Raw genomic sequence first — 21,831 nt, 5'->3', positions numbered from 1 at the left:
ATCTCCATTTTGATTTGGTCATTGATCCATTGATTATTTAGGAGCGTGTTGTTAAGCCTCCATGTGTTTGTGAGCCTCTTTGCTTTCTTTGTACAGTTTATTTCTAGTTTTATGCCTTTGTGGTCTGAAAAGTTGGTTGGTAGGATTTCAATCTTTTGGAATTTTCTGAGGCTCTTTTTGTGGCCTAGTATGTGGTCTATTCTGGAGAATGTTCCATGTGCACTTGAGAAGAATGTATATCCCGCTGCTTTTGGATGTAGAGTTCTATAGATGTCTATTAGGTACATCTGCTCTACTGTGTTGTTCAGTGCTTCCGTGTCCTTACTTATTTTCTGCCCAGTGGATCTATCCTTTGGGGTGAGTGGTGTGTTGAAGTCTCCTAGGATGAATGCATTGCAGTCTATATCCCCCTTTAGTTCTGTTAGTATTTGTTTCACATATGCTGGTGCTCCTGTGTTGGGTGCATATATATTTAGAATGGTTATATCCTCTTGTTTGACTGAGCCCTTTATCATTATGTAGTGTCCTTCTTTATCTCTTGTTACTTTCTTTGTTTTGAAGTCTATTTTGTCTGATATTAGTACTGCAACCCCTGCTTTCTTCTCACTGTTGTTTGCTTGAAATATGTTTTTCCATCCCTTGACTTTTAGTCTGTACATGTCTTTGGGTTTGAGGTGAGTTTCTTGTAAGCAGCATATAGATGGGTCTTGCTTTTTTATCCATTCTGTTACTCTGTGTCTTTTGATTGGTGCATTCAACCCATTAACATTTAGGGTGACTATTGAAAGATATGTACTTATTGCCATTGCAGGCTTTAAATTCGTGGTTACCAAAGGTTCAAGGTTAGCCTCTTTAGTATCTTACTGCCTAACTTAGCTCGCTTATTGAGCTGTTATATACACTATCTGGAGATTCTTTTCTTCTCTCCCTTCTTGTTCCTCCTCCTCGATTCTTCATATGTTGGGTGTTTTGTGCTGTGCTCTTTCTAGGAGTGCTCCCATCTAGAGCAGTCCCTGTAAGATGTTCTGTAGAGGTGGTTTGTGGAAAGCAAATTCCCTCAGCTTTTGTTTGTCTGGGAATTGTTTAATCCCACCGTCATATTTGAATGATAGTCGTGCTGGATACAGTATCCTTGGTTCAAGGCCCTTCTGTTTCATTGTATTAAATATATCATGCCATTCTCTTCTGGCCTGTAGGGTTTCTGTTGAGAAATCTGACGTTAGCCTGATGGGTTTCCCTTTATAGGTGACCTTTTTCTCTCTAGCTGCCTTTAACACTCTTTCCTTGTCCTTGATCTTTGCCATTTTAATTATTATGTGTCTTGGTGTTGCCCTTCTTGGATCCTTTCTGTTGGGGGTTCTGTGTATTTCCGTGGTCTGTTCGATTACTTCCTCCCCCAGTGTGGGGAAGTTTTCAGCAATTATTTCTTCTAAGATACTTTCCATCTCTTTTCCTCTCTCTTCTTCTTCTGGGACCCCTATAATACGGATATTGTTCCTTTTGGATTGGTCACACAGTTCTCTTAATATTGTTTCATTCCTGGAGATCCTTTTGTCTCTCTCTATGTCAGCTTCTATGCGTTCCTGTTCTCTGATTTCAGTTCCATCAATGGCCTCTTGCATTCTATCCATTCTGCTTATAAACCCTTCCAGAGTTTGTTTCATTTCTGCGATCTCCTTTCTGGCATCTGTGATCTCCTTCCGGACTTCATCCCATTTCTCTTGCGTATTTCTCTGCATCTCTGTCAGCATGTTTATGATTCTTATTTTGAATTCTTTTTCAGGGAGACTGGTTAGGTCTGTCTCCTTCTCTGGTGTTGTCTCTGTGATCTTTGTCTGCCTGTAGCTTTGCCTTTTCATGGTGATAGGAATAGTCTGCAGAACTGGGACGAGTGACGGCTGGAAGGACTTCCTTTCTTGTTGGTTTGTGGCCCTCCTCTCCTGGGAGAACAGCGACCTCTAGTGGCTTGTGCTGCGCAGCTGCGCGCAGACAGGGCTTCTGCTTCCTGCCCGGCTGCTATGGAGTTAATCTCTGCTGTTGCTGTGGGCGTGGCCTGGCTCGGGCAGCTACTCCAAAATGGTGGAGTCGCGTTGGAGCAGGAGCTGCTGGGAGGCTATTTATCTCCGTAAGGGGCCTCCCTGCTCCCTGCAGCCCAGGGCTTAGGGTGCCCAGAGATCCCGGATTCCCTACCTCTGGATTAAGTGACCCGCCCTGCCCCTTTAAGACTTCCAAAAAGCACCCGCCAGAACAAAACAACGCCCACCAAAAAAAAAAAAAGAAAAAAAAAATTTTTTTAATTAAAAAAAAAAAAAGTTTTTAATTAAAAAAAAAAAAAAAAAAAAGGGTGGTCGTTCGTTTGTCTTTATTCTCCGGTGCCAGCCTCAGGCCTCTGCTCACCGGTCTTTCTGCCCTGTTTCCCTAGTATTGGGGTCCCTATCCCTTTAAGACTTCCAAAAAGCGCTCGCCAAAACAAAACAGCAAAAAAGCAAAAAAAAAAATGGTCGCGCGCTTTTCTTATGTCCTCTGTCGCCCAGCCTCCAGTGCCTGCTCACTGTTCTTGCTGCCCTGTTTTCCTAGTATTGGGGTCCCTACCCCTTTAAGACTTCCAAAAAGCGCTCGCCAAAACAAAACAGCAAAAAAGCAAAAAAAAAATGGTCGCGCGCTTTTCTTATGTCCTCTGTCGCCCAGCCTCCAGTGCCTGCTCACTGTTATTGCTGCCCTGTTTTCCTAGTATCGAGCGCCCTGCACTCTGGCCCGGATGGCTGGGGCTGGGTGTTCAGCAGCCCTGTGCTCCGTCTCCCTCCCGCTCTGCCTGCTCTTCTCCCGCCGGGAGCTGGGGGGAGGGGCGCTCAGCTCCCGCGGGGCCGGGGCTTGTATCTTACCCCCTTCGCGAGGCGCTGGGTTCTCTCAGGTGCGGATGTGGTCTGGATATTGTCCTGTGTCCTCTGGTCTTTATTCTAGGAAGGCTTGTCTTTGTTATATTTTCATAGATATATGTGGTTTTGGGAGGAGATTTCCGCTGCTCTACTCACGCCGCCATCTTCCACCCCTCTCGGATTTCTCTTTTTTAAGGCCGAATAATATTCCATACTGTATGTGTACCACCTCTTCTTTATCCATTCATCTACTGATGGACACTTCGGTTGCTTCCATGTCTTGGCTATTGTAAATAATGTAGTGATAAAATAGGCATGCATATGTCTATTTGAATCAGGGATTTTGTTTTCTTGGTATATTCCTAGAAGTGGAATTGCTGGAGCAAATGATATTTCTATTTTTAGTTTTTTGAGGAATCATACTGCTTTCCACAGTGGCTGCACCAATTGACATTCCCACCAACAGTGTAAGAGGGTTCACTTTTGTCAGCATCCTCACTTGTTATACCTTGTCTTTTGGATGGTGGCCATTCTAAATGGTTTGAGGTGATATCTCACTGTGGTTTTGATTTGCATATCCCTGATGTGGAGCATCTTTTCATGTTCCTGTTGGCCACCTGTATTTCTTCTTTGGAGAAATATCTGTTCAGGTCCTGTGCCCATTTTAGAATTGCATTATTTGTTTTCTTGGTGTTGACGCATATGAGTTCTTTATATATTTTGGATGTTAACCCTTTATTGGATATGTCATTTACAAATATATTCTCCAATACTGTAGGTTGCCTTTTTGTTCTGCTGATGGTGTCCTTTGCCATACAGAAGCTTTTTAGTTTGATGTAGTCCTGCTTGTTAATTTTTTATTTTGTTTCTCTTACCTGAGGAGATGTGTCCAGGAAAAAATTGTGTAAAGAGATTTTTGCCTATGTTTTCCTCTGAGAGCTTGTCTTATCTTCAGGTCTTTGACTAATTTCAAATTTCCTTTTGTGCATGAAGTTAGACAATAATCCAGTTTCATTCTCTAAGCTGTCCAGTTTTTCCCACACCAGTTACTGAAGAGACTGTCTTTCCCCATTGTATATTCATGGCTCCCTTACTGTATGTTAATTGACCATATGTGTGTGGGTTTACATCTGGGCTCTCTATTCTGTTCCATTGATCTATGGGTCTGTTCTTGTGCCAGCACCATATTGTTTTGATTACTGTAGCTTTGTAGTATAGCTTTAAGTCAGAGAGTGTTATCCCTCCAGGTTTGTTCTTCTTTCTCAGGATTGCTTTGGCTATTCAGGGTCTTTTGTGGTTCCATATGAATTTTAGAACTACGTGTTCTAGTTCATTGAAAAATGCCATTGGTATTTTGAGTGGGATTGCATTGAATCTGTAAATTGCTTTGGGGAGGATGGCCATTTTGACAATATTAATTCTTTCTATGCATGAGCATGGGATAGACTTTCATTTATTTGTGTGTTCTTTTCATTTCTCTCATGAGTGTCTTATAGTTTTCAGAGTACAGGTCTTTCACTTCCTACTTAGGTTTATTCCTAGGTATTTTAATCTTTTTTTATGTAGTTGTAAATGGAATTGTTTTCCTGATTTCTCTTTCTGCTAGTTAACAAACTAGTTTGTTTATAGGAATACAACAGATTTCTGTGTATAAATTTTCTATCCTGAAACTTTGCTGAATCCAGTTATTAGTTCTAATAGTTTTTTTGGTGGAATCTTTAAGGTTTTCTATATACAATAACCTGCCATCTGCAAATAGTTACAGTTTAATTTCTTCTTTACCAATTTGGATGCCTTTTATCTCCTTATCTTGTATGATTGCCATGGCAAGGACTTCAAATTCTATGTTGAATAAAAGTAGTGAAAGTGGACATTACAGTCACTGTCCATCAGCATAGTAAGATGCTATAGAATCACTTAATTCTCATCACAAAAATAAATGGTAATTATGTGACATGATAGAATCACTACTTGTCTTCTCTGTGCTATACTGCCTTCCCCATCCCCCTGCCACTACATTATGTGTGTGAATCGTAATGCCCCTAATTCCCCTTCTCCCTCCCTTCCCACACACCCCCTTCCCCCAGTCCCTTTCCCTTTGACAATTGTTAGTCCATTCTTGAGTTCTGTGAGTCTGCTGCTGTTTTTTTCCTTCACTTATTGCTTTGTTCTTATGCTCCACAGATGAGTGAAATCATTTGGTAATTGTCTTTCTCCACCTGGCTTATTTCACTGAGCATAATACACTCTAGTTCTATCCATGTTGTTGCAAATGGTAGGATTTGTTTTCTTCTTATGGCTGAATAATATTCCATTGTGTATATGTACCACATCTTCTTTATCCATTCATCTACTGATGGACCCCTTCTCCCATGCAGCAAGCTCTGTGCAAACCCCGCCCCTTCAGCAGCCTTCTCACTGCTAGGAAGCCTCTCAGACTGCCTGCCTTTCCTTTGTCCCAGAGCGGCTGGATGTGGAACCCTGTCTTCCACAAATCGCCAGAATCTCAGTCTCTCAAGCACTATGCCTGTCCCAGATCCCCAACCATACCAACCTCCAGAGCACCACACAATGTAGGTTTGTGCTCCAAAGCAGATTTCCAGGGCTACGTGTTCAGCAGTCCTAGGCTTCCTCCTGCTACCCACTCCATTCCTCTTCCTCCCACTAGTGAGCTGGGGTGGGGGAAGTGCTTGGTTTCCATTTGGTACATTACCCTGTTTCGTGAGGTCTGCCCTGTTCTCCAGGTGTATGCAGTCTGGCGCAGCCCTCTTTCCTGTTGTTGTTTTAGGATTAGTTGTATTAACTATATTTTCGTTCTATATGCAGTTTTGGGAGGAGTTCTCTCTCTCACCTCTCACGCCACCATCTTGAAACTATCTTTTGATGTATTTTTGAATTTGGTTTCCTAATATTTTGTTGAGCATTTTTGCATCTATGTTCATCAGGGATATTGGTCTACAATTTCTCATTTTTTTTTGTAGTGTCCTTGGTTTTGGTACTGGAATGATGCTGGCCTCATAGAATGAGTTTGCAAGTATTCACTCCTCTTCTACATTTTGGAATACTTTCAGAAGGACGGGTATTAGCTCTTCTTTAAATGATAGAATTCAGCTGTAAAGCCATCTGGTCATGGACATTGTTGGCAGTTTTTGGATTACCAGTTCAATTTCACTACTGGCAACTGGTCTGTTCAGATTCTCTGTTTCTTCCTGAGTCTATCTAGGAAGGATGTATTTTTCTAGAAATTTGTCTATTTCTTCTAGGTTGTCCAATTTATTGGCACATAATTTTTCATAGAATTTTCTAATAATTCTTTGTATTTCTAGGGTATCCTTTGTGACTATTCCTTTTTCAGTTCTGATTTTTTTATTTGTGTATTTTCTCTTTTTTTCTTGATAAGTCTGGCTAGGGATTTGTCTATTTTGTTTATCTTCTCAAAGAACCAACTCTTGGTTTCATTGATTTTTCTATTGTTTTATTCTTCTGTATTTTACTTATTTCTGCTGTGATTTCATTATGTCCCTCCTACTGACTTTGTGTTTCATTCTTTAATTATGAGTTTAGACTGTTTATTTGGGATTGTTCTTATTTCTTAAGGTTGGCCTGTATTGCTGTGTACTTTCCTCTTAGAACTGCTTTTGCAGTGTCCCAAAAATTTTAGACTTTTTTATTTTGGTTTTCATTTGTCTCCATGTATTGCTTGATTTGTTTTAATTTATTCATTGATCAATTGATTATTTAGAAGCATGCTGATTTGCCTCCATGTGTTCATAGGCTTTTTTGCAGTTTTTTGTGTAATTTATTTCTAGTTTCATACTATTTTTGTCTGAGAAGTTGCTTGATACAATTTCAATACTTTCTAATTTATTGAGGCTCTTTTTGAGGCCTAGTATGTGATCTATTCTGGAGAACATTCCATGTGTACTTGAGAAAATGTTTATCCTGCTGCTTTAGGGTGGAATGTTACAGATATCTGTTAAGACTATCTGATCTAAAGTGCTCAGTGCCTCTCTTTCCTTATTTATATACTGTCTAGTTGATCTATTGATGTGAGTGGTATGTTAAAGTTCCCTAAAATCATTGAGTTTCAATCTAGTTCCTCCTTTAATTCTGTTAGTATTTGGTTTGTGTTTTTAGGGACTCCTATGTTGGGTGCATAGACATTTATAATGGTTATATCCTCTTGTTGAACTAACCCCTTCATTATGTAATGTCCTTCTTTGTCTCTTGTTACTTTCTGTGCTTTAAAATCAATTTTGTCTGACATAAGTACTGCTACTCCTACTGTTTTTCTCATTATTTGCTTGGAATATCTTTTTCCCATTCCTTCACTTTCAGTCTATGTATGTCTTTGGGTCCAAAATGACTCTCTTAAGGCAGCATACAGATGGGTTTTGTTTTTTTATCCATTCTGCCACCCTATGTCTTTTGAGTGGTGCATTCAGTCCATTTACATTTAAGGTAATTATTGATGGTATATATTTATTGCCATTTTATTATTGTTTTCTGATTGTTTTTTGTAGTTCCTGTTTCTTTCTTCTTCTCTCACACTCTTCTTTTGTTACTTGGTTTTCTTTAGTGTTGTGATTGGATTTCTCTTTTTCAATTTTTTGTGTATTGTAGGCTTTAGGTTTATGATTACCATAAGGTTCAAGGATAGCTTCCCTTGCTATGAAACAGTCTATATCAAGGGGATGATTGCTCTATTTCAAACACAATCTAAAAGTACTTATTTTTCTTCTCTTCCTCTTCCATACTTTATGTATTACATGTCACAATCTGCATTTTTGTGTATCTTTTGGCTAATTTTGTGTACAGTTGGTTTTACTCCTTTTGTTTTTTAATTTCATACTTGCTTCATAAGTCTACTACTTTTACTGTGGGTTTATTTTCACTGGTAAAACTATTTAGGTTTAATAACATTTCCATCTACAGAAGTTCCTTTCACATATCCTGTGATACTGGTTTAGTGGTTGTAAATTCCTTTAGCTTTCATTTCTCTGGGGAGATTTAATCTCTCCTTCAAATTTGAATGATAATCTTGCTAGGTAGAGGATTCTTAATTGAAGGTTCTTGTGTTTTAATACATAAATATTTCATGCCACTCCCTTCTGCCCTGTAAAATTTCTGCTAAGAAGTCTGCTGATAGCCTGATGGGGTTTCCCTTATAATATTTTTTCTTTCTCTGACTGCTTTCAGTACTCTCTCCTTATCCTTAATCTTTGTCACTTCAATTATTATATGTCTTGGTGTTGCCTTCCTGGGGCTCCTTTTGTTAGGGGCTCTCTGTGTTTCTAAGAAGTGAGTGTCTACTTCCTTCCCCAGATTGGGGAAGTTTTTAACAATTATTTCATCAGAGACTTTCTACCCCTTTGTGTTTTTGGTACCCCTATTAAGCAAGTATTGTTTCTTTTGGAGCTGCCATACACCCCTCTTAGCATCCTCTTGTTTCTAGAGACTCTTTTTCCTCTCTTTATTCAGCTTCATTTGTGTTCCTGTTCTCTAATTTCATCTTATTGACTGTGTCCTCTACTTGCAGTAACCTATTATTCATCCCCTCCATTGTATATTTCATTTTAGCTTCTGTATTCTTCAGCTCTGAGTGGCTTTTTCAAGACTCTACTCTCCAGTGCCTAGTTCTTCTTTGCTGTGGAGCCCTAGTTGCTGCTGGATGGCAATGGGCAGGGCCACCTTTCTGTCTCTCAACAGTGGTCTCAGTCTGCCACTGATGGCAGTTTGCCATAGCCAGCCCTTTGTGATCAGAGCTGTGGCTCCTCCTCCATAATGGCAGGGCTGATAGGTTAATGGGGTGGGCAGGGTGGTTGTGTGGCTCTAGGGCAGGTCAACTATAGCAGCTGTAGTGACTCAATCAGTGGCAGGCTGTGCAGGTGCAAGGAAGAAGGAGGAAGGAGCTCTCAGAGCTGGCTCCTGCAGGTACCTCCCTAGTTAGGCTGAGACAGGGTCAAGAAAGCTAGGAAAGCATCCCTCTACCTGCCAGGCAGCAAAGTCCAATGCTTCTGGGTCGACCAAGCAGGTGGGTGGGCATTAGTGCAGGGAAATGCCTCTGGCTGAGCCACTAGCAAGGAGGGTGGAGAGCATTTGGGAATCCTGAGAGTGCCCAAACTTTTGGGCTGAGAGAGAGCTGTGGAAGTATCATCCCTCTGCTCTTTCTCCTGTACAGAGAGCTCCATCCAACCTTCAATCCTCTGGCACCCTTCCCACTGCTGGCAAATCTTTCAAACTGCCACCTCTGTTTTGGGTCTTATCTGCCTGTCCTCCACAAGCATCTGGAGTCTCAGCCTCCCAGAATGCTCCAACTCTCCTTGTGTCCAGCTCTGCTAATCACCAGAACCCAATGCAGTGTGGACTCATGTTCCCAGAGCTTATCTCTAGGGCTAGGTGTCCAGAGTTCCTGAGTGCTTATCCCCTCCCCACTCCATTCCTCTTCTTCCAGCTTGTGGGTGGGATGGGGGAAGGGCTGGGGTTCCGATTGATCATTGCTCTGACACTTTACCCTTCTCTTCACCAGATGTAGGTGGTCTGCAGGTCATTTTCAGGATTGGTTGTATTTGCTGTAGTTGCTTCCTTGGTATACATGTGGGAGGAGGTTTCTGCCTTGCATCCTACTCCACTCTTTTTCCCCAAGAAGCTCCCATATATATCCTTTTATTTTACTAAATTAATTTATAAAATTAGTTTTCTTGCTATTTTAGAAGGTATAGAGAGACTTATCATAGCCTGATCTAAATTAAACATATTCTGAATTTTCTAGAATAGTTACATTTTACATATTAAAGCTCTTTGACAAAAAAGTGAATATTTTTGACAGCTTTTGGCTTGGATAATATGGCCAGTGTAGATGGTCTAAAGCAAGATGAGTTGGTAGTGTCATGAGCTGTCCAACAGAATTCACAATGTCTAAGGAATTTCAGAGGATGACTAATTGCCTGGGGTCTAGATGATGAGGTATATCAAGGCATAAAGAAGGGAGAAAAAGGAAAAGGGAAAAAAGGGTAGAAATGAATAAATTTCTTATACTGAAGCAAGGTGGTGGTCAAGAGGTTGGTTCTGCTACCAAATTGTCAAACCAACTTCACCACATACTAGATAAGAGACCTTGGGCAAGCCACTTAAACTTTCTGAGCTTCAGATCTCCATATGTAAGACAATGATAACAGTACCTGCTTACCTCAAGGTTGTTGAAAATATCAAATAAGTTATTATATAGAAAATATCTGACATTAAGCAAGTAATCAATAAATGTTAGCTATTATTACATTGTATAGTACTTCACAATTTATGAAGTGTTTCTATATATATTATCTATAAAACTCTTAACAACCCTGTTTTATTATCTTTGTTTTATAAGTGAGGATAAAATTAGCAACTAACCCAAAGTCACACAGCTAGGAAATGAGAGGACTAGGAATAGAGAGCGTATGCAGGACCAACATTTCTGTATATCATAGCTGCTACCTCTGAAATTGTGTGTCGAAGGTGGGATGGACGTTGAGAAGTAGTTGGAGGAAGGGAGAAAAGAGGATTCGCAAATCAGTGGAAAAGGAAGAGTCATACTTTAGCTAGGGCCAGCTCAGAAGACCTTCCTAAAGACTCTGACCCTTTCTTTTCATGGTTTCCCTTTTCTCTAATTTTAGCTCCAAAAGATGTATAATCTGAATCTTAGTCAACCTATCCCTTTGATCGTCAACAAAAAGCTGATACCTGCCACTAGCAAATTTGTTCAACAGCCATTACTGGAGCTACTGATAGAAGAGGACAGAAAGTCTGATGTATTTAAGAAATTTAGGTATGTGGTAGGTAAGATTGACATTAAACTTACTTTGGATGATATGTGGGACCTAAATCTTTTTTTCTTCCCAAGAGATGTCCTTACCCACAATTACAATATGGTGGAGCAGAAAGTCTAAGGGAGTATTAATTTTCTTAGTTAATTTATCAAGAGGTTTATTTACATATATTTCTACTTAGGTATTTAACATCTAATTGAGAGTTCCATTGTAAAAAATGAAGTGGGTTTTGTAAAAAAAAAAAAAAAAAGTTGATTCTTCCTAAGAATTAAATTATTTTAATATACAATGAAAAAAACCACAGAAGCATTACTTTCCTTTAAAGAAGGTAAGAGCTTTGGGAAGAAAGGGGAAAAGATTGTTGCTGGGAAAAAATAATACAGAGATGGTCTGTATACTCCATGAAGCTAAGAAGCTAGTTTTAAAATGAATTACTAGGTGAAGTTATAGAATTGCAGCTCTCAACAATAAAAATACTATTTCCATAAATTCTGCTGTTTTAATCCATTTCTCAAAGTGGACTTAGCAAGTGTTCCTCTGTGCCAGGGAGGGCACTGTAGGACAGGGTGATGGTGAAAAAAAGGGAAAGTAAAAATCATACATTTTGGTTGGCTACTGAACTCAGGAGAGTTTGGTGTGCTTCTAATGAGGGCTCTCTGATTCTCTAGACAAGAAGATCAAATGAAAGCCATCTGGAATGCTGATCTGTCAACTTCAAGCTACCCAATAACAGAGAAGAAATCAACACATTCACTGTGGGCCCAGCTGGGTGGGTACCCAGATATTCCTAGGCTGCTCCAGTTAGATGTTCAGTCTACCTTCAGAAAATCTCTTGCATCCATTCAATCACAGTAAGTTAAAGACTGGGAGTACTTCGGTAATCAGGTCTTTGGTCATATAACTTTTGTTTCCCTAACTTGACTTTCTCTTACAGCATAGGGAGTGGTTGATGTGAAGTTAGATTAGACACACCAGTCATAAAACAGGCTAGGTAAATTCAGCATTAGTTTTTTACTGATTCTCTTCATAGGCCTGCAGATGTCACTATCAGAATACTGAAGAAAAAAAAACGGTTATAATACCTCAAAACCTAATCTAACACTAAATAGATCCACTTTGTTGTTTTTCTAGTCTTTTTTTTACTTAGGTACAAAAAATAAAATGCACACATCTTTGTGTACAGCTTGATGAATTCTGACACATCTTTGTGTGACAGCTTGATGAATTGTGTACACAGTCATGTAAACCATCACCCAGATTGAGATCGTTTCTAGTTTAATTCCACTGTGATCTGAGAGCAGGCATTGTACGATTTCTCTAAATTTGTTAAGGTGTATTTTATGGCTCAGAATGTGGTTTATCTGGATGACTGTTCTATGCCAGCTTGAAAAGAATGTGTAACCTGCTATTGTTGAATAAAGTAGTACAGAGATGTCAGTTATTTCTAGTTGATTGATGGTGCTCTTGAGTTCAACCAAATCTTTAAAGATTTTTTTAGCCTGCTGGATCTGTCCATATCTGATGGAGGAGTGGTAAAGTTGTCAACTATAATAGTGGATTCATCTATTTCTCTTTACAGTCCTATTAACTTTTGCTTCACATAGTTTGATGCTCTGTTGTTAGGCAAACATTAAGAATTATGTCATCTTGAAGCACTGACCCCTTATCATTATGAAATACCCCTCTTGATCCCTGATAATTTTCCTTGTTCTGAAGTCTGCTCTGCCTGAAACATAGCTACTCCTCCTTTCTTTCAATTAACATTAGCATAATGTTTTTTTCTCATCCATTTACTTTCTTTTTCTTTTTTTGGTATCATTAATGTACAACTACTTAAACAGCATTATGGTTACTAGACTCCCCCTACTATCAAGCGCCCCCACATACCCCATTACAGTCACTGTCCATCAGCATAGTAAGATGCTATAGAACCACTACTTGTCCTCTCTGTATATACCGCCCTTCCCGAGTCCCCCCACCCACTACATTATGTGTGCTTATCGTAATGCCCTTTTCCCCCCTTATACCTCCCTTCCCACTCATCCTCTCCAGTCCCTTTCCCTTTGGTAGCTGTTAGTGCATTCTTGGGTTCTGTGAGTCTGCTGCCGTTTTGTTCCTTCAGTTTTTGCTTTGTTGTTACACTCCACAGATGAGTGAAATCATTTGATACTTGTCTTTCTCTGTTTGCCTTATTTCAAGCATAATACCCTCTAGCTCCATCCATGTTGTTGCAAATAGTAGGATTTGTTTTCTTCTTATGGCTGAATAATATTCCATTGTGTATAGGTACCACATATTCTTTATCCATTCATGTACTGATGGACACAGGTTGCTTCCATTTCTTGGCTATTGTAAATAGTGCTGCAATAAACATAGGGGTGCATAAGTCTTTTTCAACTGGGCTCCTGCATTCTTTGGGTAAATGCCTAGGAGTAGAATTCCTGGATCAAATGGTATCTCTATTTTGAGATTTTTGAGGAACCTCCATACTGCTTTTCACAATGGTTGAACTAGTTTACATTCCCACCAGCAGTGTAGGAGGGTTCTCCTTTCTCCACATCCTTGCCAACATTTGTTGTTGTGTGTGTCTTTTGGATGTTGGCCATCCTAACTGGTGTGAGGTGATATCTCACTGTGATTTTAATTTGCATTTCTATGATGATTAGCGATGTGAAGCATCTTTTCATGTGGCTGTTGGCCATCTAAATTTCTTCTTTGGAGAAGTGTCTGTTCAGCTCCTCTGCCCATATTTTAATTGGATTATTTGCTTTCTGTTTGTTGAGGTGCATGAGCTCTTTATATAACTTGGATGTGAATCCCTTATTGGATATGTCATTCACGAATATATTCTCCTATACTGTACAATATCTTTTTGTTCTACTGATGGCGTCCTTTGCTATACAGAAGCCTTTTAGTTTGATATAGTCCCACTTGTTCATTTTTGCTTTTGTTTCCCTTGCCTGGGGAGATATGTTCATGAAGAAGTTGCTCATGTTTATGTCCAAGAGATTTTTGCCTATATTTTTTTCTTAGAGTTTTATGCTTTCATGACTTACATTCAGGTCTTTGATCCATTTTGAGTTTACTTTTGTGTATGGGGTTAGACAATAATCGAGTTTCATTCTCTTACATGTAGCTGTCCAGTTTTGCCAACACCAGCTGTTGAAGAGGCTGTCATTTCCCCATTGTATATCCATGGCTCCTTTATCGTATATTAATTGACCATATATGCTTGGGTTAGATCTGGGCTCTCTATTCTGTTCAACTGGTCTATAGGTCTGTTCTTGTGCCAGAACCAACTTGTTTTGATTACTCTGGCTTTGTAGTAGAGCTTTAAGTCAGGGAGCATAATTCCCCCTGCTTTATTCTTCCTTCTCAAGATTGCTTTGGTATTCGGGGTCTTTTGTCATTCCATATGAATTTTAGAACTATTTTCTGTAGTTCATTGAAGAGTGCTGTAGGTATTTTGATAGGGATTGCTTTGAATCTGTAGATTGCTTTAGGCAGGATGGCTATTTTGACAATATTAATTCTTCCTAGCCAAGAGCATGGGATGAATTTTGATTTATTAGTGTCCTCTTTAATTTCTCTTAAAAGAGTCTTGTAGTTTTCAGTGTATAGGTCTTTCACTTCCTTGGCTAGGGTTATTCCTAGGTATTTTATTCTTTTTGATGCAATTGTGAATGGAAGTGTTTTACTGATTTCTCTTTCTGCTAGTTCTTCATTAGTGTATCAGAATACAACACATTTCTGTGTATTAATCTTGTATCCCACAACTTTGCTGAATTCAGATATCAGATCTAGTAGTTTCGGAGTGGATTCTTCAGGGGTTTTTTATGCAATACCATGTCATCTGCAAACAGGGACAGTTTGACTTCTTCCTTGCCAATCTGGATGCCTTTTATTTGTGTTGTCTGATTGCTGTGGCTAGGACCTCCATAACTATGTTGAATAAAAGTGGGGAGAGTGGGCATCCTTGCCTTGTTCTCGATCTTAAAGGAAAAGCTTTCAGCTTCTTGCTGTTACATATGATGTTGGCTGTGGGTTTGTCATATATAGCCTTTATTATGTTGAGGTACTTGCCCTCTATACCCATTTTGTTGAGAGTTTTTTATCATGAATGGATGTTGAACTTTTGTCAAATGCTTTTTCGGCATCTATGGAGATGATCATGTGGTTTTTGTCCTTCTTTTTGTTGATGTAGTGGATGATGTTGATAGATTTCCGTATGTCGTACCATCCTTGCATCCCTGGGATGAATCCTACTCGATCATGATGGATGATCTTTTTGATGTATTTTTGAATTCAGTTTGCTAATATTTTGTTGAGTATTTTTGCATCTATGTTCATCAGGGATGTTGGTGTGTAATTTTCTTTTTTTGTGGTGTCTTTGCCTAGTTTTGGTATTAGAGTGATGTTGGCCTTGTAGAATGAGTTTGGAAGTATTCTCTCCTCTTCTACTTTTTGGAAAACTTTAAGGAGGATGGGTATTAGGTCTTCTCTAAGTGTTTGTTAAAATTCAGCAGTGAAACCATCTGGTCCAGGAGTTTTGTTCTTAGGTAGTTTTTTGATTACCAATTCAATTTCTTTGCTGGTAATTGGTCTATTCAGATTTTCTGTTTCTTCCTGGGTCAGCCTTAGAAGGTTGTATTTTTCTAGAAAGTTGTCCATTTCTTCTAGGTTATCCAATTTGTTACATATAATTTTTCATAGTATTCTCTCATAATTTTTTGTATTTCTGTGGTGTCCACAATGATTTTTCCTTTCTCATTTCTGATTATGTTTATGTGAGTAGACTCTCTTTTTTTCTTGATAAGTCTGGCTAGGGGTTTATCTATTTTGCTTATTTTCTCAAAGAACCAGCTCCTGCTTTCAGGATTCTTTCTATTGTTTTATTTTTCTCGATTTTATTTATTTATGCTCAAATCTTTATTATGTCCCTCCATCTATTGACTTTTGGCCTCATTTGTTCTTCTTTTTCTAGTTTCATTAATTGTGAACTTAGACTGCTCATATGGGATTGCTCTTCTTTCCTGAGGTAAGCCTGTATTGCAATATACTTCCCTCTTAGCATGGTCTTCGCTGCATCCCACAGACTTTGCGGTATTGAGTTATTGTTGTCATTTGTCTCCCTATATTGCTTGATCTCTGTTTTTATTTGGTTATTGATCCATTGATTATTTATGAGCATGTTGTTAAGGCTCCATGTGTTTGTGGGTTTTTTCAGTTTTTTTTTTTTGCATAATATATTTCTAGATTCATACCTTTATCTGAGAAGTTGGTTGGTACAATTTCAATCATTTTGAACTTACTGAGGCTCTTTTTGTGGCCTAGTATATGATCTATTCTTGAAAATGTTCCATGTGCACTTGAGAAGCATGTGTATCCTGCTGCTTTTTGGTGGAGTGTTCTGAAGATGGCTGTTAGATGCATCTGTTTTAACGTGTTGTTCACTGCCTCTGTGTCCTTACTTATTTTCTGTCTGGTTTATCTGTCCTTCAGAGTGCGTGGTGTGTTGAAGTCTCCTAAAATGAATGCATTGCATTCTATTTACCCCTTTAAATCTGTTAGTATTTGTTTCACAAATGTAGGTACTCCTATGTTGGGTGTATAGATATTTATAATTGTTAAATCATCTTGCTGGGTTGACCCCTTTACTGTTATGTAATGTCCTTTGTCTCTTGTTACTTTCTTTGTTTTGAAGTCTATTTCATCTGATACAAGTACTGCAACTTCTGCTTTATCTGCCTATTAGTTGCATGAAATATCTTTTTGCCCCCTGTCACTTTTAGTCTGTGTATGTCTTTGGGTTTGAGTGAGTCTCTTGGAAGCAGCATAAAGACAGGTCTTATTTTTTTATACATTCAGTGACTCTGTGTCTTTTGATTGGTGCATTCAGATCATTTACATTTAGTGTGATTACTGATAGATATGTATTTATTTCTATTGCAGGTTTTAGATTTGTGGTTACCAAATATTCAAGCATAACTTCTGTACTACATAACAGTCTAACATAACTCAGTATGCTATTACAAACACAATCTAAAGGGTTTTTTCCTCCTTTTTCTTCCTCCTCCATTCTTTATATATTAGGTGTCATACTCTGTACTCTTTGCTATCCCTTGACTGACTTTGGGGGTAGTTCATTTAATTTTGCATTTATTTAGTAATTAGTTGGTCTACTTCCTTTACTGTGGTTTTATTTTCTCTTGTGACAGCTATTTAGCCCTAGGAGCACTTCCATCTAGAGCCGTCTCTCCAATCTACACTGTAGAGACAGTTTGTGGGAGGTAAATTCTCTTAACTTTTGCTTAACTAGAAATTTTTTAATCCCTGCCTTAAATGTAAATGATAATCTTGCTGGGTAGAGTACTCTTGGTTCGAGGCCCTTCTGCTTCATTGCATTAAATATATCATGCCACTCCCTTCTGTTGAGAAGTCTGATGATAGCCTGATGGGTTTCCCTTTGTAGTTGATCTTTTTTCTCTCTCTGGCTACTTTTAAAAGTCTGTCCTTATCCTTGATCTTTGCCATTTTAATTATTGTATGTCTTGGTGTTGTCTTCCTTGGGTCCCTTGTGTTGGGAGATCTGAGCCCCTCCAGGGCCTGAGAGACTATCTCTTTCCCCAGACTGGGGAAGTTTTCAGCAATTAACTCCTCAGAGACACTTTCTATCTCTTTTTCTCTCTCTTCTTTTTCTGGTACCCCTATAATGTGAATATTGTTCAGTTTGGATTAGTCACACAGTTCTCTCCATATTCTTTCATTCCTAGAGATCCTTTGTTTTCTCTGTCTGCCTCAGCTTCTTTGTATTCCTGTTCTCTAATTTCTATTTCATTTACTGTCTCCTCTACTTCATCTAATCTGCTTTGAAATCCCTCCATTGTATGTTTCATTTCAGATACTGTATTTTTCAAAGTTTCTATTTCTTTCTTAAATTCCTCCTTGAGGTCTTGAATACTTTTCTGTAGCTCTGTGAGCATGTTTATAACTTTTATTTTGAAATCTCTTTCAGGAAGATTGGTGATTTCAGTTTCACTTGGCCCTCTTTCTGGTGTTTATGGGATTTGGGTTTGAAGCAGTTTCCTTTAACATTTCACATTTGTAGGTGGTGGCCTCTAATGCCCAGATGCTCTACTCTTTGGAGCTACTTAGCCCCTGGAGCAATGGCAGGGGTTGCAGGTGAGTGGCGCTCATCATGCCTGTCAGGAGGAAAGAGCTCTTTCCTGCTTCCTGGCTACAGTGTCTGCCTCCACTGCCAGGGCCACTGGGCCAAGCACATAAGGAGGAGCCTCCGTGCTTCACCCTTGTAGCTGCCATAGGTAGGACTGCCCTCCAGCTGGGCTGGCGCAATGATGGGGGCAGCTGTTTTGCAAGCCAGTGCTGGTCAGGAGGAAGGAACATCAAGCTGTGTATCATGGTGGGGGGCGGTCCTCAGAGCTGCGTTGCCAGCCAGGGGGATGGAGCGCCTGAAGTTCCTAAAAGTTCCCAACCTGCTGGGCTGAGTGCACCTGGACAATTTTGTCTACCTGTCCTTTCTCCTGAGCAGCAAGATCTGTGCAATCCTCACCCCTTTAGCAGCCCTTTCACTGTTAGGAAGTCTCTCAGATTGCCCACATTTCTTTTGTCCCAGAGCTGCTGGTTGTGGTTACCTGTTTTCCACAAGCGGCTGGAATATCAGTCTCTCCAAGTATTCCACCTGCCTTAGCTTCCCACCCCATTAATCTCCAGATCACCATATAATGTAGGTTTGTGCTCCCAGAGCAGATCTCCAGGGCTGGGTGTTCAGCAGTCTTAGGCCTACACCCCCTCCCTGCTCTGTTTATCTTCCTCCCACTGGTGAGCTGGGGTCGGGGAACAGCTTGGGTTCCACCGGATCGTAGCTTGGGTACATTGCCCTTTTCTGTGAGGTCTGCTCTTTTCCCCAGGTGTAGGCAGTGTGCCGCAGCCTTCTTTCTTGCTGCTCCTTCAGGATCAGTTGTATTTGCTATATTTTCATATTATATGTGGTTTGGGGAGGAAGTTTCTGTCTCCCCTCTCATGCCACCATCTTTAAGCCAATTTTCCTCTCTGGAGTTTTTAACTCTCAGACTTGTCCACACTGAACCTCCTGCAATTCATCAATTACAGTTTAGGTTTTCTACCAGCACTAGTTACTGTGGAAGTGTGTGCTGGTGGGTTTCTGCTCCAGTAAGTTGGGATTCTCTGTATTGTCTATCTCTCCAATTTGGGGGGCAATGGTCTGCCTGGGGCCTCACTTCTCTGAAGGATCTAAAAGGAGTTGTTAATTTTTATATTTGTTCAACTTTTTACTTGTTACTAGGAAGGAGTAGCAACTTCTTGCATATATTTTTCAAAAGTTTCTGTGCACTTTCCTTTTGATTGCAAAAACTCGCTCATATTGGACATATTTTTAACCTGCTTTATGTTTCACTTAATAGCCCTTCTTTAAAACTTTTTTATGTTAATATAGATTTACACCATTTTTATTTGTTGCTTGATATTCACCGTATAGATCTATCATAATTTATTGAACTGTTCTCCTACTGATATAAATTTGGGTATTTTTTAACATTACAAACAATGCTATGGCAAATATATTTGCATAAGTTTGTGTATTTATATGATTATTTCTCTGTGAAAATTCCTTTAAAATAATATTATTTTTTTTAGTTACAAATGTAATGCCTATTCTTCATAGGAAATTTGGACTATACAGACAAGTATATGCCTAGAAATAACAAACATTGTCAATATTTAGGCTACATTCAAATCTTAGTTATAAGAATACTATCTAATAAGTAATAAGCTATTGCCAAGCACTGCTCTCCCTAATTTTGGTCCTGGAGACAAATTGCCTTGTTAATAAGGTGACTTTTATAAATATGGATTGTATATTAATTTTGCTAGTTTAACTGTGAGTTCTGGAGGCACTCTTGTTTTCCCGATGAATTGTCTATAGTCCCACAAATGTGTTTAAGAGCAATGTGTAAGAAGATTAATTTTCCTGTCTTGTTTACAGGTTTAAGAAGATTCCCAAGTGACTGTAAAATTAAACACAAGCATGTTGAAATTAAATTTCAATGTTTCTGTAAAATGTATATTTTTCTCTCTTTCATGCATATACACTGGTTTGTCTATCCTTTGCTTTTACATTCTGCTGGTAGTTCTTCATGTTAAACATCTTCATTTCCAGACTACTACCATGACCACCCAAGAAAGGATATTTTCTGCTCTAGATAACTAGAAACATAAAGCTTCAACAAACACTGGGGTGGACTGTCATAAAAGGGACATCACGTGGCCCCTAATGTGATGATGCCAAAGTGGCACGTCCTATCTCCCCCATCCCAAACCCAAAGATGCCTCAGAAATAAAAAATACATGGATATTGAAAAAGAAAATAAAACTAGCAGAAATCTCTGGAGGGCTAGAAGGTGGTTATGATTTGGTAAAGAAGGGAAACAATAGCCCTGGACAGAGGAGAGCCAGGTTCCCAACAAGAGGAGTATATTTGGGAGAAATTTTGAGTTGGGCTCTTTTCTATCCACCATATTGCCCAGAATAGATCACTGCCTGTGCCATCAGCCCTACCAAAATGCCAAAAAGCAGGTTTGTAGGGGAATACTTTTGAGATGTAGGGTGAAAAAACAGTAAATTCTGGGTCAACCAACAAGCATCTAAGAGTTTCCTCCTACCTTCTCCTATAGGCCGCCTCTTTATCCAGAGGGCTTGACAAATACATTTGTAGAAAGAACAAAGCCTAGAGTAAGGTACAGAGAGGTTCACTAAAGGGCAAAGCCTTCTGATGAGAGCAACACGCATGAGGATATTCAAAGATGGACCCCCTACTCCCTAGGAATGGCAGGCAAAAGCTAGGCCTAGGTTTTGATTCCTTCCACCCCTTTCTCTATCCATTACCCACCAAGATAACTGATACCCATAAGGGAAAATAATACAGGGAAAAACATCTAGACAATTAGAAAGGCAATAAACTGAATAACCTATTATAGATGATAAGAATGAATAGAATACAAGACAAATAAATGTCCCCAAAGAGGATATCAATAATGAATCATAAACAATTACAAAAAACCAAGTAGGATTATTGAATATTCAAAACACAGTTGAAATTAACTCACTAGATGATATAAACAGCAAAATGCCATAGCCCTATCATCATCCAAGCCCTATCTTTTCCAGAAGATACTGACACATAGAAATTACAGCATTCATATAATAGGAGCTGTAACAGGAGAAAAAAAAGTAAATGGAGGGAAGACGATGTATGAAAGAAACAAGTGAGAACTTGCAAAGAAAGATTTACATTGAAAGGGTGTATGGAGTATAAATAGGGTTGGAATAGAAAAATGTACACCTAGTGATATTTTAATAAATATAAACACTCCAAAGACAAAATCCTAAAAACTTCTAAGAAGGGCAACTCATCCCACAAAGAAGATAATCAAATGATGTCAGACTTCTTAAGAGCAACATCAAGAGGCAGAAAAATGAATATTTTCAAAATACTGAAAACAGAAACTTTGACTCTAAAATTTTATATTCAGATAAGTTACCATTTAAATGTGAGAGTAAGAGAAATATATTCTCAGTTATTCAAGGTCTCAGCAGATTATCATAAAGATCCTCTTTGAAAATACTCTTGGAAAATACTTTTATATTTACATTTTTATATTATTAAACATAAATTTTAGGAAATGTTATAAAATATGAGAGCAAGAATGAGAAAATAACTTTGTAAAGTTTATTGCTATCTAAAAAAGCACTTTATACATATACACACACATACAAGATATAACAAGTAGGGGACAGAGTGCAATATCCAGAGGCAGGTAAGAGTCTGTGTGTTACAGCATCTGTTCTATTAAGGGGGAAGATACAGATAGGTGCTGGTGAGTTTCATAAATTGGGAAAAACAAACACAAGTAGGAGTCAAAGAGTCAGAGAGAACCAATGGAAGAACAAATGTAAATTGCAGGCTTTTCAAACCCATAGTAAAAACTGATTTATCCAAGGAAATAAGCAAGAAGCAAAAAAGAAAAAAAAAAATGAGAACTTAAGATGGAATAAAAAGTTTTAACATAAAAGTAATTTAATATATTAGTTACATGCATCAAAGAAAAGAC

General features: G+C 38.8%; 1 protein-coding gene across 1 annotated transcript in view; it reads left to right on the top strand.

Annotated features, from left to right (window-relative positions):
* FAM186A (family with sequence similarity 186 member A) overlaps nucleotides 1–19,728 on the top strand; it is a gene marked incomplete at its 5' end in the record, with an annotated part of 71,875 nt that extends 52,147 nt beyond the window's left edge. Inside the window, 3 exons of the mRNA XM_057487873.1 lie at nucleotides 10,532–10,683; nucleotides 11,353–11,535; nucleotides 19,707–19,728. Of these exons, the coding sequence (XP_057343856.1) occupies nucleotides 10,532–10,683; nucleotides 11,353–11,535; nucleotides 19,707–19,728 (357 nt within the window). The remainder of the gene's footprint in view (nucleotides 1–10,531; nucleotides 10,684–11,352; nucleotides 11,536–19,706) is intronic.
* Nucleotides 19,729–21,831: the final 2,103 nt, after the last annotated feature.

This window comes from Manis pentadactyla, chromosome 10, assembly GCF_030020395.1.
Source record: "Manis pentadactyla isolate mManPen7 chromosome 10, mManPen7.hap1, whole genome shotgun sequence".
NCBI classification, from domain to species: Eukaryota; Metazoa; Chordata; class Mammalia; order Pholidota; family Manidae; genus Manis; species Manis pentadactyla.
The sequence above is the reverse complement of the archived record's forward strand: the minus strand, read 5'-3'. Positions and strand labels throughout refer to the sequence as shown.